General features: G+C 40.5%; 1 protein-coding gene across 1 annotated transcript in view; it reads right to left on the bottom strand.

Moving 5' to 3' along the window:
- SORCS3 (sortilin-related VPS10 domain containing receptor 3) overlaps positions 1 to 19,040 on the bottom strand; it is a 275,728-nt gene that overhangs the window by 96,677 nt on the left and 160,011 nt on the right. Inside the window, exon 6 of the mRNA XM_010007928.1 lies at positions 4,677 to 4,750. Within this exon, the coding sequence (XP_010006230.1) occupies positions 4,677 to 4,750 (74 nt within the window). The remainder of the gene's footprint in view (positions 1 to 4,676; positions 4,751 to 19,040) is intronic.

Here is a 19,040-nt window from a genome sequence, read left to right as displayed (position 1 = left end):
AGCAAAGAGCTGACCAAGATTTGGTGAATGTTCCATTAATCAAACTGTCCTGCCCACCTGCTTAGTCCTGCTGTCCTACCACAGGAAAAAGCAGAGGCAGTAAAGCAACTTAAAGACAATTCAAGCACTTATCTGAACAGAAACAGTATTTAGTCAGCACAGAACACACTATGTCTTTTACAGACCAGGAAACTTCCCCAGCATTTCTACAGTGCAAAATACGAATTTTTTTTATATCCCTCCACATGACAGCACAGATGTCTAAGTTACAGTGAGAGAAAATGAACAGGGCCCAGAAGGAGCACGAGAAATGTGGTTTAAAATAAAAAAAACATTGAGTAGGTCTTTAACAAACTGCACCCATGCTGGTTCCGGTTATCTTGAATAATTTTAGTGATGAGTAATCGGGTAAATTCTGTATCACATTAGCATAAGCTCCTATTTCCAGCCTTACAAGACCCTAAGTTATTAAAATCTCTCAGTCCAAGGCTCGTGGGAGCCAAATTTGAATGCCTGTACTCACATCAAGTAACACATTCTGTTCAAGCTCTGCCATTGCCATCAGTGGGCGTAGCTAACAAATTAATCACTACTACACAAGTAGAGATTTCAAACCCTAGTTTTTATAACTATGAGTGGCCCAGAGTTAAATCTCAGCTCATGAACAGATTGAGTTCACCACAGGAACTGATCAGATAAGTTCCATGATCTGTGGGACACATGATATCCACATGGGATGAGACAAAAAAGCTACAACCCAGTGATTAACAGCAACATCACAAACTAAGTAAATAAGTTGAAGACAAGAGCCAGGATACAAAGCCACAGATCAGGATTGGAGCTTAGGACTTTGTTTTCAACCAGTGGAGATCCATCACAGATGCTGCCTGCCAGAGCTACAGCAAAATGCACAGAGTGACTTGTGTGTCCATGACTAAAAGAGGCCATGAAATTTCAAATCCCAACCTCACGAGTTCTGAGGCAACCATAATTTTTTCCTGGCCTTACAGTATCTATATCTGAGCTCCCTCAGAGAAGGTATAATTATTTGGAAAGGTCTCAGAGAGAAAAATTAGATCTCTCCTGTCAGGCTAACTGATCCCATGAACCAGGTGAAGATTATAGTCTTCACAAATCCATTCATGGTAGCCTGAAAGATGAAAGTCATGCTTTGAAGGCAAAAACATTCAATAAAGGCTACTCCAGGTGAAGCCAGATGCCTTCAAATCAGTTGTAGGCTATCCTATTTGATGAAGGATGCTTATCTGAGTCTCTGTTAATAAACAACGCAGAGCAGCAATACTGAGCAGCTTACCTCTGATTTTGGTACCTCCCTATCATTATTATTTCACCTTTCCTGGAAGTTTTCATTAAGAGGCTCGCAAATGTAGTATTTGAAAGGCTGCTGAACTCAACAGAGTAGTGGCAGACATCCCTCTGAAACTTACCCACTGTACCCGCTTTCTCCATCTTTCATAGCCTAATAAAAAGAAATCCCTAAATTCCTGAGGCTAAAGTGTTCTTCCATTTATTTTTCTGTACATGTCTTACAAGCCTGAACTTGTAAGCCATCCCAGTTTGCAGCTTTAAAAGGGAAGAATGGAAAAAAAGACAGAAATCAGACAGTTAGGGGGAGTTATTATGTTCCAAAATTTCAACACCTCTGATCCCTGCAGCACAAATATGTTCAAATCTGGGAAAAACCTAATTCACTGCCTTGCAAAGTTTATTGTCAATGGGATTCTACTGTTTCTAAGTGGAATAAAGATTTCTAGATGTATGCCACATGAGTTTTAACTATAGAAGACTTCTACATTTTCTAAGAAAAAGAGACACTCAAAACACAGGCTTTTATAGAGTGATATAATGCAGTATCAAAATCCAGCACTCAAACGATGCAGTCAAAAGCCTGTATGGAAAATGAGGTAGATTGTGGGAAACAATATATAGAGGTTCGAGTTCACAAATGGACAGAGACTTTCATTAACCATTATTATATAAAAGTAGAAAATAAACCACAACACAGCCTCTCTTTAGAAAGAGATTCTGCTTTGTTCCTGGGTCAGCTCAGCCCTTGCACTTTATCCACCAATAAAGCCTCTCTCCTAAGCTCAGCTGTGCTATTTGAAGGGTAAGGTAAAATTAATCTATAGAACTAGCTATTGTGCTCCACGGAAGAATACACCTTGTGAGGATCTACACTCACCTTTCTCATGTGCACCCAGCATGAATAGTGAAATCAAAGGAGTTTGGATAGTTAGGTCAATCAACCACCTGCTGCCAGAATCAGGAGAACATAACCACTTTTCCTTCACTAGGGAAATACGAAACAGTAACATGGTCAGACAAGGTTCTAGATCTTTGATGTATTTTCCAGGTCTGGGCAACTTAGGAGACTTACAACTTCCTTTCCTATATCATAGAATCATGGAATATTAGGGGTTGGAAGGGACCTCTGGAGATCATCGAGTATGACCCTGCTGCCAGAGCAGGACCACTACAGAATCTAGGGTAGGTCACTTAGAAATGCATCCAGACAGGTCTTGAAAGTCTCCAGAGAAGGAGACTCCACAGCCTCTCTGGGGAGCCTGTTTCAGTGCTTTGTAACACTTAAAGTAAAAAAGTTCCTCCTCATGTTGAGCTGGAACTTCCTGTGCTCAAGTTTGAATCCATTGCCCCTCTTCCTATCACAGGGCACGACTGAAAAGAGATTAGCCTTTCCTTCTTGGCACCCACCCTTCAGGTATTTATATACATTAATAAGATCCCCTCTCAGTCTTCTCTTCTCTAGACTAACCAGCCTCCAGTCTCTCAGTCTTTCCTCAGAAGGCAGGTGTTTCAGTACCTTTATCATCCTTGTGGCACACTGTTGGACTCTCTCAAGTAAATCCCTGTCCCTCTTGAACTGAGGAGCCCAGAACTGGACACAATACTCCAGGTGGGGTCTCGCTAGGGCAGAGTAGAGGGTGAGGACAACCTCCCTTGACCTGCTGGACACACTCTTCTTAATGCACCATTAAGAAGTATCATTGGCTTTCTTGGCCACAAGGGCATGTTGCTGCCCCATGGATAACCTGTTGTCCACTAAGACTCCAAGGTTCTTCTCCATGGAGCTGCTTTCTAGCTGGTGGACTCCTAGTCTGTACATGTGCATGTTATTGTTCCTTCCCAGGTGCAGGACTCTACAATTACCCTTGTTGCACCTCAATAGGTTCCTCTTTGCCCAGATCTCCAGTCTGTCCAAATCTTGCTGGATGACCACGCAGCCCTCTGGTGAATCAGCCATTCCTCCCAATTTGGTATCATCAGCAAACTTGTTGAGGACAGACTCTGTCCCCTCATCCAGGTCATTGATGAAGATGTTGAACAGGGCTGGACCCAGCAATGATTCCTGAGGGCTCCACTAGTTACAGGATTCCAGCTGGACTCTGCAATTGATCACCACTCTGCACCACTGACCACCACTGTGCATCATAAATCCTATGTACAAAAACTTTCTTAAACTGTCCAAAATCCACAGGCACACTAAGAGACATCTTAGGACTTGATGTCAAAAAGCCCTGTTTTAAATGTCCAAGTCTAAAGCAGTTTAGAGAGATTTGTGGAAGGAGCTAGATAATTTGGGGCCTGGATTGCAGATACTTTTAATGACAGGCAAGAATTTCTACAAGAATTTGACTCCAAGATATGTAGGTATATATCATGCTTTGCAATTGGGAATAAATTTTTAAATCATCCAAGTGCTTTTTCTTTTTAACCATTCAAAAGAAGAGCCTCTGGTTCCTTAATATTATGGACTTTTTTGGCCTTAAGGACCAAGCACTTCCTTTAAATATTCACAGATCGTGTAAATCAGCACTTCTAGACAGTCACACACACACCATCATCTGGAACATAATAAGTGCAGCACTAAGAATCCAACTCAAGCCCCAGATCTGAGATCCAACTACAGAAGAATATTGCTAGGTTTTCTCTTTCTCTCTCAAGTCAATTCTTGGACCTTCACATGGTGGAGAGAAGTTCGGAAAAGCAGCATCTGAAGTAGAGAATCTTGGAGATAGGAACTAAATTTGTTGAATCATCTGCTTTTAAGACACTCTCCTGATTTTGAAGGCTGACGCTTGGGAAATGAAAAGGAAGATAGTCACAAAGCAGATTTTTAGCAAACTGTTTGCAGATCCTTGGCTCTCACCAGTCAGTAGAAAGAAACTGGTTAATCAGAGAGCTACTCAAAGTAGAGTCTGAATCATCCTTTCTCCCAATAGCTGCATAAGGAAACTAGTCAGAGCAACTGGCTCTGCACAGACTGTGAGACTGTGTTGTGGGCTAAAGTAACTCTCAGAAGTTTTAAAAAATAGGAAGTCTCATGATTATAGATTTATCACTGAAGCATTGGGCAGTTTCTCTGTGTTACTGTAAGTAGGTACATAACAAAGAAGCAGGAGTTTTGCAAAGACTTGCACACATCTGTACATAACACTGCTGTTATCAGACAAGAAAGAAGTACAAACCTGGAGACTAAAGCATTGCAAGAGATGTATTATGCACTGAGTATATAACATTGATGAAGACCAAACCCAAGAGAACTCCATTTTCAGGTAAAGCAAACACTACAAGTTAGATGCCCTTCTGCTCCCCATAACCTGCCCAAAGCAAACTGTGAGGGCATAACTCACCAGTAAAACCTGTTTGGAGTCACCCGTTCATGCATGAGCTGCCATTTTCTTCCAAAGTCCATGGAGCTGTACAGCTGAAAGACAGAGAGAGAGAGGAACTATAAACTTTGCGGAAGAAGAGAAAGGACTGCTGCTAAATAAAGTATTAAAATCAGCTCAGATTAAAAAACAGGAATGGATTGTCCTGCATGATTCGTGATCAGCCTCTCTGCCAGAGAAGGCTAATAAGGCAATCTTCTCCTCTTACATTTAATCCAGACTGAGCTCTTGAGACACAAAAGCAAGTTGGCTCTTCCAAAACCTTTTCAAACATTTTTGTGCTTCCTGATTTCACCTGTCAAGACATTCAGTTTGGCTGCCATATGACAAACTGGCAGCTCCTCTGTTTTTTTCAGCCCAACAGGAAACAGATGATTGATGACACGTAAATTCCTAACATTAAATAGAATGAGAGACAAATTAGATTAGTTATCATGACTATGATGTGGTAGGTAGTGACTTTCTACTCAAGGTCATGCTGCATTTAGTTTTTATGGTGCAGATTACATCTCTTTCCTGTGTGAAAAAGAAAAGGAAATTGCTCCTAATTTAAAACATCTATGTTCAGAACAAGGTCTAAACTTTGACATAAGATAGAAACCAATCTATTCATCAGTTTAACATTAACCATAGTGAATTCACTCTTCTTCAAAGTTAGATTTTCAATCTAACCATCATTTTGACTCTTTCTGGCTAACAAATGGCACAGCTGTAATGTAACCAAATTTCCACCCAATTCCACACTAAGTCTCAGATGTAGGTTTGCTTCATGCATACCCTGCTTAAAATCACAAAACCCATTCTCCATATAATGAATTACCCACAATCTACTCACTCATAATCAAAGCATATGTAAGCTCCTTTTCTCCAATATTGAGCAAGTTTGGTTCTTCAGAAAAAGAATACAGTTTGAGAAATAACTACTCTGCTTTAGAACTACTTCATAAAGAAATACATAGCAGGCAGTGTTTTGAAAAGGATTTCAAATGCATTTTATCTGAAATACTTTCTGGCTTAATAAAATAAGGGCTAAAGATGTAGATAACAGAACTGAGAAACTTAAACCTTTGTAATATCCAAATTTAGGCCCTTAATGGGAAAACAATATCTTTTGAGTAAACATTCTGCATTTGATTTGAGTTTGAGTAACTGGATTTACAAATCGGAGGCAGATTCATGTTCAGATTAGAAGGGTTCACAACTGAGTGATGTGTACTATGGCATAGCTACGATGGATGGCTAAATGTGGTTGGGAAGATAAAATATATATGCTCACACTGAATATTAAACTTTCTTGAATAGGCAATATCTTTGACCACAGAAATCTAACAGCCACAAGAGAGCTGGACCATGGAACAATTTACAAAGTTGATTGGAAAGGGCTGTTTGAGCAGTGTCCAAAGTCTGGGGCAGCTGATTCTTAACACACAACCAAACTACTGTACAGCTAGCAAAAGGAAACTAAAAAACTGAAAGTCAGATCCCATCAAGTATCTAATGCCAGTAGTATGTGTAAAGACAAAAGAATCAGCCTGTTGCATTTATGCCAACAGGAAGTCCAGCTCCTCCAATGACAGCTTAAGCTGTCAATGAATGAAGCTCAACAGGGGAAAATGCATCCTGCAATCTTCGTGTCAAAATGGCCTCCAATTATGTAGACTTCACTGAGCTTGTGATAAGAAGTATCAGGAAAGATTTCCTGCTCCCTGTTCTTCAGGAGATTGGATATGATCTGAATATTCTGATTTGGCTGTATTTCTTTGGCTCTTCTTTGGATAAGGTAAGATACTGCACAGAAGCCCACATTATCTGGGCTTCTTCTGCTTTTCTGGTCAACTGTTCACAGTGACATTCTAAAAAAATACAGTAAAGAATTCTCTCCCTCAAAAGGACTTCTCCATAGATACAAAATAAAGCACTGCTTATCCTTTTTAATTAAAGGAGACAGGAAATGAAAATTCCTTCTCCAAATATGAGGACAGGCTTATGAAGTCAACATGAAGCCTATTCATGAAGAAGGTAAATAGCAAATGCTTATTCAAACAGCATCACATCCTTTCTTCTGAAGGAACATCTGGATTTTTAGAAACAATAATTGAAAATCCACATTCCAAGAGTCAAAACTCTACAGTGCCACAACTTTGCCTTAATGTTAGCATCATGCCTGTCAACAATACTCCTTGAGTCCTTTGACATGGTTTTACACATACAAGGACCTTTGCATAAAGATTGAGTTGCATCAGTTGCACCAAACAACTCTGCAATCCTTTCCATTTGCCAACTGCAGGTTACCCCTGCAGACTGAGCTGCACAAATAACCAGCTCCAGGCAGTTTGACCTAAATTAACTCCTGTTCACAAGCAAGTACAAGTGGGACTACCATCCTTATTGTATTCTGCAATGGATTAACTATTCGCACCATGAGATGAAAGAATTAGCAAACTACATACATCCATTTCTTTAGATTCTATCTTTTGCCACTAACATTTCCTTCCCCTTTTGCAGCTGCATAACACCAGCAGCTACACATAGCTAGGTGGAATGAAGCACAATCTCTTTCTACTACTCTCCCACAGTATCTCAAATCAGGGAGCCTCCTTCTCTCTATCAAGTTGAAAACAGGCAGCAGCAACTGAGTACTTCTTTCGTCTTCCCTTTCTATTAAAGCTCAGACTAACTGATGGTAGGAGTAAATTGAATTTGCAGCCTTTAGGTGATTTCAGATAAAGAAATAAGGAGGATAATATTCAATTCAAGAACTTTTATTTATTTATTCACCTACTTATTCTAGGTGTCCACTTTGAATTTTAACCAGATGATTGAGTCTTAAAGCTGTATGACAGAACAAATTCCTGAAAGCTCACTGTGGCACAGTTCACTTTCATAATATTATTTACAGATGTGAATATAAAGGTTAATGTTGAATTACTAAATAAAACAGATAACAAAGATTTTTCTACTATGCATTAAAACTGAATACATACACACACACTGTCTGTCAAAACCACTGAAGATGTCATGTATATATTGAGAAGCATTAGACAACAGACTAAAGAAATTCAGAGAACTTTGATATTGGTACACTCTCTTGCTCAAACACCAAAGAACTGGGGCACCAGGAGCATACATAAAAAGCTTATATCCAAATAGAATTAAAACCTCTTTGTTGCTATGAAATCATATATTTTGACTTGAGCAAACATCTGGAGAGAGCCCTTACTTGTAAAAAAAAAAACAAACACCAAAAAAATAAAGCAGTGTGCACCACAGGAATTGCATTCAAGGCAAGATTCAAGGCCTTCTTCCAATTCCTCTGTTCCACCCTTCCCCTCAGTTCAGGCCTTAGTAAGACACTACTGGAGTGTCAAGCAGTTACTATTAGGGGACATAAGGGCTAATGTCAACTTCATGCTGATGACCAAGAATCATGAACAATTGTATCTGTGCGTGTTCCTTCCACCTTCTCACAAGGAAATACCTGTCCTTGCCACCCTCCTTTGTTCACTCTCCAGAGGAATCATGATCTGAAAGTGGTTCTGGACCTTTAGGGAAGGGAAAAAAAATCCTCACTCTCTTCTCTTGCCACAAACTGCCAGAAATCACAATTCAGGTAAGGCATCCTTGACAGCTCCAAACTAAAGAAGCTAAAAATAAATCCTCCTTCTGAAGCCAAAAGATTTGTGTAACAGCTGGTGGAGCTGAGCTTAGGAGGAAGAAGCTTACCAGCATCACATTTATGGGCTTTGTTTACACAGAGTTGTAAAAACTAGTAATTGTAATGAAAACAAATGGACCAGTTTATCTCCCTGCTTTGATTTCCTTTCCAGGTGATAAAAGGCTGCATTAAGAGACCTCATTACAGCCCAAGGTTCTTCTTCAGCATGGTACAACCAGATGGTCTTGGGCATGGAAAGAGAAAGTGTCCACAGACTGCTGCATATCTGAGAATCAGCAGAGCTACTCATTTTCCTACAGATGTTGTACAGTGGAAGGGACACCAGAAACAGAGTATTTTGATGAGAAACTGGTCTGCAGAGAAATTAAATACTAAGTGCATTTCCATCACCTGTCTCATACAGAGAGGTATTAAAAAAGTATCAGAAGCTGGGAAGTTGCCTTTGCATTTTAATACTGAAATATTTCACATGCTACCTGGCATAGCTAGGTCTTCAGACAGAAGAAACTCAGATTCTACTCCACTATTAGCAGAAACTGGTCAGAGATCTTCTGCACAAAGCTTTGGAAATGTTTGACTTCGTGTTGCAATTGTATAGTTCAACCAAGATCCTGCTTATAAAGAAATCACGGAGGTTAAGACAATGCACTGATGTAATGTTTCATGATTTTACAGTTTTTAAAAAAATGCTTTCACCTGATGAGTCCACTCACAACAGTTCAGTTTACTTAAACCTGATGCTCAAAGCAAGACTTGCCCCTCTCTGCTTCTCCACTTCATTTCCAAGAAAAGGATTAAACTAGGGGGGAAAAAGTCTACTCAAAGACCTTCACATTTCAATTTCTCTTAAGCCTAATGTGTACTGAGCACATTCAGTCAAAAATTTGCCATTTCTACCGAGAGCACAGCATATATTTTGCTTCTGTATTGTGTGATGGGTTTGTAGGGCAACAAGAAGTCCAGATACAGCTCCAACAGGAGCAGTGACATAAGTGAGTATCATTAAAGAAGTTAAGGTGTGTGTCAGTTCTGGGTGAAAAACAGCCTCTCTTCTTCCTACTTAATCCTCCAGAAATGCTGGAGTGGCTCAGAACTGAGATGAAAAGCATTACTTTCATGTTTTTTTTTTCTTAAACTGAAAATCTGGGGAAAGAACATGTTAGTTTTGGTCAGTCAAAACACATTTCAATCATTTCTAAATAATTTAGCTTTAGCAACTTGCAAAAGGTGCTATAAATAGAAATGCCATTTTGAGGGAAGGCTAACTTTTTTGATGGCTTGTTTATTCCTTTCTTCATGACATTTTAACCACTTCAAAATCAGCTCTAGAGCCTGGGGGAGGGCTAAAGCTGAGCCACTGATTATAAGTGAGCTTTAGTTGCCACTAGCCACCTTCTCATGAGTGTTTTGTTAACAAGCCTTATTGAAAACTAAATGGAAAAAAAACAAACCCAAGAAATCAAAAAACCCTACTTTCAGAGTCTGAGAACATATTGAGCATAGGAAAGCAACATGCCATGTGGCAGAACAGTTTCCCACATCAGTGATGCAGAGAAGAGAGTGAAACTAGACACAGAAAGGGGCAGGGATGCAGAACAGGGAAGGGGGGAACAACACTGAGCTGTGAAGAGATCAGAACAGGATGGAGGTGGCAGGAGATATCTTTACCAGTATTTCTTCCACTGACAGCCAATATGCTAAGCCAGAGGTAAAGGAGGTTGCAGGCTGCTCCTGTCATCCCCAACTTCACTCTCATTTCCCCCAGGATCAGCTCTTAACAGTGACAAAAGACTGAATCAGCTCTAAGGGCTGCTGACTCTTTTCCCTCCAAGCCAGGCCAGTCCTTTTGCCCAGCTTCTTCTCAGCTAAAAAATCATTAGGCAGTTTTTGATCCAAGTTCGCTGCCAACTGGATCCACCAACCACACGGCTCTTGCCAATGGGGCTGTACACATCACCCTGTGCCGTGGAGCTCTGTGCCCTCCCAGCCCAAGAGGAAAACCTTGTTTTCCCCAGGGGGCTCCACACAGCCCTTTAGAAGCCCTTCCTTACTGTCAACAATTATACTCCAAAAGTTTAACAATAAGAGGAAATAAATGGGAACCACACGACTAATGGGAAGATTTTTCATTCAAATGCGCTTTATTGTGTGATATATGCCTTTAATTATAGCGCAAGCGTCTGGGTACATTCGTCGCAATTACAGACCAATCTTTCACGTTTATTGAGCATACAATGGGCAAAGCAGGAGAGGCTCAGACATTAGCCAGAGGGGGACATAAAGCTACAATCACATGCTTTCTCTTGCCCCTCTTCTTCCTTTACAAACCCTGTGGTACAATCTATAGGTAGCCTCTGCATTATGCCGAACAGGATGTAATAGAAGAGGGGTTTTGTCACACCAGAGAAAGAAAGATTACACATCACCAAAACACCTTCCAAATTAATTTAAGATTTCTTTACGTGTAAGAAGCAACATTTATGGAAGTGCATACATGGGCATTAATGAAAAGGGTTTGAAACTGCATTCAGAATAGCATTTCAAGCTGAGATGCATTTGCTGCTCATGTAAAAAAATTCAAAACAATTGAAAGAAATATTAATTTGGGCTCAAGCAGAACATGTAATTTTTAGCAAAATTACAGCAACGTATTTTGTTTCTGATTAAATCATATGTTATTTAATACAAACACACCCTGTCACCCAGTTCAGCTTCAGTTTTCCATTTGTCCGTATTTTCACAGGCAAGGGGAGTTACTGCAGTCAGTTCCCAAGTCACCCAGCAGACACTGAGCAGACACACACATTAACCTAATCCAGTTCACACAGGTGGAAGTACTGTAAAGTAAAGCTGCTGCAAGCTGGGGCCAGTCCTGGCAGAGGGTAGAGGTCCACTCTCCTTATATAGTTCGCATCTTACGAGCTGAAGAGCAGCAAACTTCACAGGTGCTTAAGACCTGCACCCCACTTGGAAGTGGTGTTCTGCAACTCTTTTTTCTTCACAAACTGTCCACCTTTTTTGACCCCATTCACCCTACACCCCACTGTACCCCAGCCTGAGGTCATGGTTTCTGTCAGGGATTTATGATGTAAAGAGATCACTGCAAAATATTTAGTGACCATTAAATCACACCTTTCCCAAAAAAGGAACTCAGCAGGGATCTTGCAAAATTTCAAAAGCTGACACTTAGCTCTTGTGATCCTCAGGAAAACACAACACAGAACTGGCTCATTGTGCCAAGCACATTTCCTATAAGCTCCCAAAACCAAGGTGAGCAAAGGTTTAGCTATACAAAATACATACTTTCTGATGACTGAGAAGGCTTGTGGCTGGGCACTGAAAACATACAGGCTGCTCCAATTAATCCAGCTCTGATCCCACCCTTCTCTTCTGCTAGAAACCATTGCAACTCTCTGCAAACACACACAATAACAGACCTGTGAAGCTGGAGGGGTTTGCTCTGCATAAATGGGATTAGCTCATCAGCCCAGCAAGTCCATGAGCCAGTGCTGTGCATTCAGAACACCTAAATGCTTTGCTCTCCATGACAGAAGTTTCACTTGAGTCTGAGGCAAAGATGCATAGACCAAGAAATGCACAGATGCCAGCTAACGTGGAGGGAAACTGGGAAAATGACAGAGATTCCAACAAGGAATGTAAAAAGGAAGCACAGAAATGTTTACTTCTAGGTGGATGGCATAGCCCCAGGGAAACAGGGAGATGTGAAGACTGGGACAGGTAAGAAGGCAGAGACAGACATTTCTAATCCTTAGAGACCCTTCTGAAATATACTTCTAAGACCGTTCAATGCAAGCGTTGCAAACACTAACCTTTAATAATTTCCTTTTCCTTTTAACATTGGTGTCTTACTTCTCATGGCAACATAGTCTGCAAAGGGGTCAAAGGGCCTTATTCTCAACTCTGCCTGTCGGGAGGCTGATAAGATAGGAAGAATTACATAACTGCCATTTCTGTGGATTTACTCTAGCTCAATTCTGCTTCTTGTGCCTTACAACAAGTATTTGTAGGATGTCACAGCATATCATGCTACCTCCAGCTCTTCTGGTCATGGTTATGCACCCTGATGATTTTCTGAAAGGCTTCTGGAAATAATGGATGAATGGGCACTGTGTAGGCAATTCTGGTTCCCACAAACAGCCTGTGCTCTACACTGCCTGGGAGCAAGGCCAGATACTGGACCAAAGCAGCACAAAGAAAGGCCCATCACAGCTAATAGGAGTCTTGCACTCCCCAAAAAGAAAATACAAAGCCCACAGGACAACTGTGGCTGTGAAATAACTTCTATGAGTAAAAAATTATAAAAATAAGGTAGAAAACTTCAGCTTCCGATAGTGTTGAAGATGCAGCTTTAGCTAGTATTACTTCCCACTCAAACACCCTACCTCTTGTATTATCTTCTGTAATTCACTCTTTTAGGCCATCTTCCTTATCATATGCTTGTCATATCCTGTTCCATAATAAATCAAGATAAATAAAATTTAAGATTAAATGTCCCATATACCTTGATTAATTGGATGCCTCAAGTGCCAAAGCAAACTTGCTTCAGTGATCTTGAACATTTTATATGATAAATAAACTCACAGTTCCTTTCAGCCTTACTCTTCTCCTCAGTCAGCTCTGGTGTCACCAGGGGCTCTGCTAGCTTGCAGGTGTTCTCCAGTTCTGCTCTTATAACACTCTTAAAATCCTGGGTGGTATTTCAGTCCTGCTCTAGCTAGCCAACTTTCTCATTGGCCAGATTTCCTGGCAATCCACACATTAACAACAGGCAATGATTGAAAGGAAAAGCACAGCCTGCTTACACAGGCACCTGTCTCTACATACACACACACACAGCCAAGCCAGAGATCACATGTAGGAAGGGGTTTCAAATCTGGGAAGATCCAGGGGAATATCTTTTCCTTCATCCTGAACAGCAAGTGGTGTCATGGAAAGTGAGAGATGGTGCCCTCCCTGCACTTCAAAAGGATTCAGTTCACCCTGACCCAAAGGTGCAGAGGAGACTAACATTACCACCCATGCACCAGCATGAAGGGCAACATACGGATGTTTACAGGAGGAACCCAAATGAACAGCATCATTGTACATGCCAGCCACCATCAGGAACAATTTAGCTTGACAGTTGTAGCAGAAACTGTCACTGTACTGAGGCATCACTGCCAGAAAAATCACCAAATGAGAAACTCACAAGTTTCAGGGATCGCCTAGGGCTGCTGGGCATACACCATTTACACTGTCATCTCTGATTCATCCATCAACCTCTTCCTGCAATCAAGCAGTGGAAGATTGTACCTTTGGAATAAATGAATCTGCAATTGCAGATCATGCAAGAAAAAGCAAGCTCTTATCTAACCTCTCTCCACATTTCTCTAGGTTTCTATATATTCTATGGTGTCTATATTAAAGCTATTTATCCTATTTAATTCAAACTCCAGGTACCTTCAATCCACCTTACAGAGCAGAATGAAGAGGAAAGAATATTGAAAAACACATTAAAACCTCAACAGCAATAAGCAAACCCAACCCAAGGCAACAACTATAGTCAACAACATGTCATCAAAGTTGTTATAATGTAATTTTAATTGCTGAATTCAACCAATGTTCATAGTGATGGTACAGCATAATTCAAAAGATAAAAGAAGGCGGCAGAAGAAAAATAAAGCAGCCTTCTCCATATTGTCACTAGAGGAAAAACACAGCTCATCTAGCTAGGGAACATGGAACACAATTTTGCAGCAGAACTTCAATGTTTGTCATATTTGTGCCGTTGGTCATGTGTGCACAACTCTTGTGGACTGGCATCAAGATCTGAGGAAATAACTGGCCTGAAGCAAGTACAGTGTTAAAGGACAAAACCAGAATCCTGTTTTGGCAGCAAAACTTTTGATGACATTACTGTACTCGTATTATATGGCAGGAAAGTCCCCTTGGGTACAGTATATTCTGCTCACATGTTATTTGTATGTGCCGTTATCTCTTGAAAACTGGAAGTATAAAATGCTACCAAATCTACATTGAGATGGTTTATGATTAATGACCCTCTGGCAGAAATGAGATGCCCAAGGTAGGAGGCTGTGTGAAGGATCACATTTTCTTCCTTTTTCACTACCAAATCCCAAGGATTTTAAACAAACAACAAAACTTAAATGTTTATATATCAGTTGTCCCTCTCTCAAAAATATCACCCTTCATATTGATGCTTCAGCTCCTCCTTTTATAATACACACAATACTTCAGATGTGCCAAAATTTTACTGCATCATACCCTAACTTTCATTTTATAGCCATCCATGGTCCTATAAAAATCAATTGAACACAAACCTAAAGAATTTTATTACACTGGAAGAACTTCTTGTAACTGCCACAAAACTGTTGTGGGACACCTACTGCAAAAATCAAAACAAGCAGGTGCACACCCTGTACAAACGGGCCACCAGCCTTCTCCCAAACAACCTATATGGAGGCCCAGTTTGAAAACTGCAACTGAAGATGTGTCTCATTTGAATTAATGAATAGATCTCTCTAAGAAGCATAAATTACTCACAGCAGAACAGTGCTAAAATCAGGAGATTACAGAAAACTTGGTGCTTGTAGTTTTATTAACTGAGAGGAAGCATTTGAAAAACTGATTTCCAACCTTTCCTCAGTCACAGAAGCATCAAAAGAAATACAAGAGAGGACAACTGAAATTGTTCCAGTACCTTCCTGATTTTTTCTCTGCCAAACTCCTTTGTCTGCCCTGTCGACTCTGCCTCTTTATTGGCAACCATCAGGCTGTGATTTCTGAGCTGCTTAAATACCCTTTGCTTGACAGTGGCAAGTAATATGATCAAGACAAGACTGTGGTAATACTGGCACTGCTGGGTATACCAGAGGATTCTTCCTGGTCATGGAAAAAGGGACCTACTAAAAACTGCGGGGTGCAAAAATCACCAGGGCATCTTCGGATTTACAAAACTCTATGCTTTACAGAGACGAAATGTCAGCTCCTCACTGCTCCTTTTCTGAAGTTTCTCTTTGGTTCTGAGATATGCATTTCAGCTGTATAAAAAGATTTTTGTAGCATACTGGTGGAGATAAGATATAATAATGGTGTCCTGTTAAATGGATGTGACATGCCCAGCAGGAAAGCACAATGCAGATATTTCCACATAGCAACAGACCTTCACTGAAACCAAGTCACAGATGCTCTGTGTGATCTAGGGCCAGCCTGCAGGATCTGATGACCTGAGTCCTGTGCATCCTCAATTGCAATGGAAAGCATAGCTACAAGAGCAGCTAGAATTAAAACAGAGACAAAGCTGCCAACTACAGCCGAGGCTCTGTGTCAGAATCAGGACTGCACAGTTCCTAAAGGTTTCCAGCCCTGGATGGTTTACATAGCCCTCTTCCCAAGTACTAGTATTTTTTTTCAGGTTATGCAAACATGCCAGATATTCAGCAGCTGCTAAATGAAGCTGAAATGCCCCTGCCTTAGAGGCAGGGCTGAGAGCAAGGGACAGCCTGCTATTCCCAGACTGACTATTCCCAGTCCTGACTGTGAGCTCCTGGTCTGGCACACTGAAATGCATCCTTCAGGAAGCACCAGACTGTCCCAGTTCTTGGTTACAGATGTCATAACAAATGGATATGTGGAGGTGCATGCATGGTGGGGAGGAACTGTACCTTTACCTCTCAGCATCAGCCATCCAGCTGGGTGCCTCAAGGACACTGGTCTATCCCATCACAGTCATCTTTGAGGACATTGAAGATTAAAGTATTGTCTTAAGTAGCCCACTGCCATCCTAATGTGCAATACTTCCAAACAGTGAGGTCTTGTACTGTCAAGGCAATGTGCAAATACTAATTAATGCCACCATTACCCAGAAAGAAAGAATAGGCCCTGTCAGGCAGACTTCCAACAGTTCTCAGCCATCTGAATCACTGATAGTAATGTGAGTTGCTGAGTCCCGAATCCTTCTGGATAAAGCATGATCATTCTTGGTTAACACAACAGCTTCTTAGTTTCCAGCTTGCAGAAAGCATTCTTGGTCTGAGAGAATTAAATAGTGTCCCTCTGTTTTGAATTCCAGATGCCTGCAGTCACAATTTCAGGTGCTGGCAGACGCACCTTCCCCCATCTATAGCTTTAACATTCTGAACCACTAAAGAAAGATGACAGAACAGCCAAACACAAGAGAGTAAAACTACCAAAAATAACCAATACTAAAAGCCCATGCATGACTTGTGTTTCTTTGCAGGCAGGCACTTCACAACAGTGAAAGCCTGACTGTATAATCACTTCAATCCCTAATGTGTAAAGGCCTCCATACTTACAGGTCTTAATCTGCAAAGCATTTATTCATAATCTCCAAATTAGGCCCAGGCTTAACCATTTGGTTGCTCTGAGGTCAGGGCTGCTTTCTTTTCCTATTAAGTTCTACACTTTATACATAGTGCCATTCAAAATGAAAATTTCCTGACAATTCAAACAAGTTTATGTTCATTGTCACAGGCTCCTGTGTTACTGCAGCAGTGGAATTTTGGGTAAAATTAATCTTGTTTTTCTTTGGCCTGGAATAGTTGTATTTCTAAACTCAAGCATCATATTAAGTCAATTCAATGAGAGGGGAAAGGACACCAGACTCAAGCTTTCCATGTTCAGCATCAGCAGACCTCCAAATGGAGTCAGCTGTTGAATTGTGCTCTTTCTTCAAGCGAAAGTGAGATCGCTTATAATTCTGCTTAACAGATTTTAGATGTTAATGTTGCCATCAGGTCAGGCAAATACTGATAAAGAGCTATGGAAGGCAAAGAGAGAAAGAGAGAGAAAGAGAGAGAAAGAGAGAGAAAGAGAGAGAAAGAGAGAGAAAGAGAGAGAAAGAGAGAGAAAGAGAGAGAAAGAGAGAGAAAGAGAGAGAAAGAGAGAGAAAGAGAGAGAAAGAGAGAGAAAGAGAGAGAAAGAGAGAGAAAGAGAGAGAAAGAGAGAGAGAGAGAGAGAGAGAGAGAGAGAGAGAGAGAAAGAGAGAGAAAGAGAGAGAAAGAGAGAGAAAGAGAGAGAAAGAGAGAGAAAGAGAGAGAAAGAGAGAGAAAGAGAGAGAAAGAGAGAGAAAGAGAGAGAAAGAGAGAGAAAGAGAGAGAAAGACATGCAGGGGAAGGGAGAAAAGGCCAAGGAAATACTTCTTGATTAATCTCATTTCACTGAAGCAACGTGGTAAGTAGCTCATATCTACACAAATGAATCCTGGTAAAGAAAAACGAAAGATTGGGAATTCTGTCTTTACTTTCATGTCACGTTTGCTCTCTCCTCTAAGGCAGTGGGTCATTATAACCTGTAGGTATGATAGCAGGAAATTTAATGCTTTTTGTTGCTTCGATCATATTGGAATCATATCCCATGTAATCAATTTTGCACACATCCAGACTGCAAGGTTGGTTTCAAGTCCCCTAATCTCAGGTAATACAGCAAATATTTAGATCTCAGCAGAGGAAATCACCTCCCTGACAGTGGAGGCCTAGTCAATACAAATGAGTCTAAGGTACAATTTACCTCATCCTCAAACAGTCGCCTACATTTGCTTCCAGAAATCAATCAACACCATTCAGTAGATCACCACCAACTACTATGTGCAGTATTGGCACCTAATAGAGGTATATATTGCTCCAGTTTAGATCTCTGCAGTGAGGCAATACAAATCATGCCCCTGGTGTTCCTCAACTTTCTTCATTCCTTCATGTTTACTTCCATCTGCTATATTTATATCCAACTCTCACCCCACTTAAGACTCCAGATAAAATCAATACTCAGCCATGATTTAGTGTGACCCAGGAATAAACCACATGATCGTTGCTCTGTTACACAGCAAACCAGGTTGTTTCAGCAGAAGAGCACGTTTAAGCATGAAATGTGTCTCACTCCATTTATCTCTATATTTTCCTTTTCAAAGTAAAACCTGTTCATGAAGTATCTATAACATAAATAAAAAGCAATAGTGAAGTCTGTTCCAGCTAAATCAAGTTTCACGAGTAGTTACTTCCTTTTTGCCACCACAAATCATCACAAGTCCCAAGTTCACTGTTTTGCTAGGACAAAATTCATTGGGCATTTCTGAAGTAGAGCCAGGGTTGCATAATTTAATTCCTCATGTCCTATTAAAACTGCCAGGCTAGCTATAATCAGAATGATAAATGCAGAGTCATATGTCTTCTTTCTGACAGTAATGCCCATCAATACTTCAAATGCAAACAAGAGCGACATTTGACTTTATAAAAATTACCTGGTGCGCCAACACCACATAATTAAATAATTTTAAAACTGCTTTTGTTACATTTAATGAACGATATATTATACTGCAATGAAACATGCAGCAATACAAATACTTCGCAATTCTAACAATTAAGGCTCACTTCACTTACAGCAATTGACAACACAAGTGCTCCTCACTTCATTCAGTTTGTGCATTCCAAATGAACTGGTTAGCGAAATGGGTGCTTCTTTGCTAATGAGTTTTGTAATCAAGGCATCTATTTTAATTTCAAATTGGCTAGATTGGGGAAAATTGCTGAACTAAATGACTGGTTCTAATTAGGATTATAAAAATATTCCTCATGCAGCAGAATTAGTGCAAGGTCTTGATTTCCCTTCATTTG

The sequence above is a fragment of the Chaetura pelagica genome, unplaced genomic scaffold (genome assembly GCF_000747805.2).
Source record: "Chaetura pelagica isolate M959 unplaced genomic scaffold, ChaPel_1.0 scaffold531, whole genome shotgun sequence".
Taxonomy (NCBI): Eukaryota; Metazoa; Chordata; class Aves; order Apodiformes; family Apodidae; genus Chaetura; species Chaetura pelagica.
This window is presented reverse-complemented; position numbering and strand designations above follow the sequence as displayed.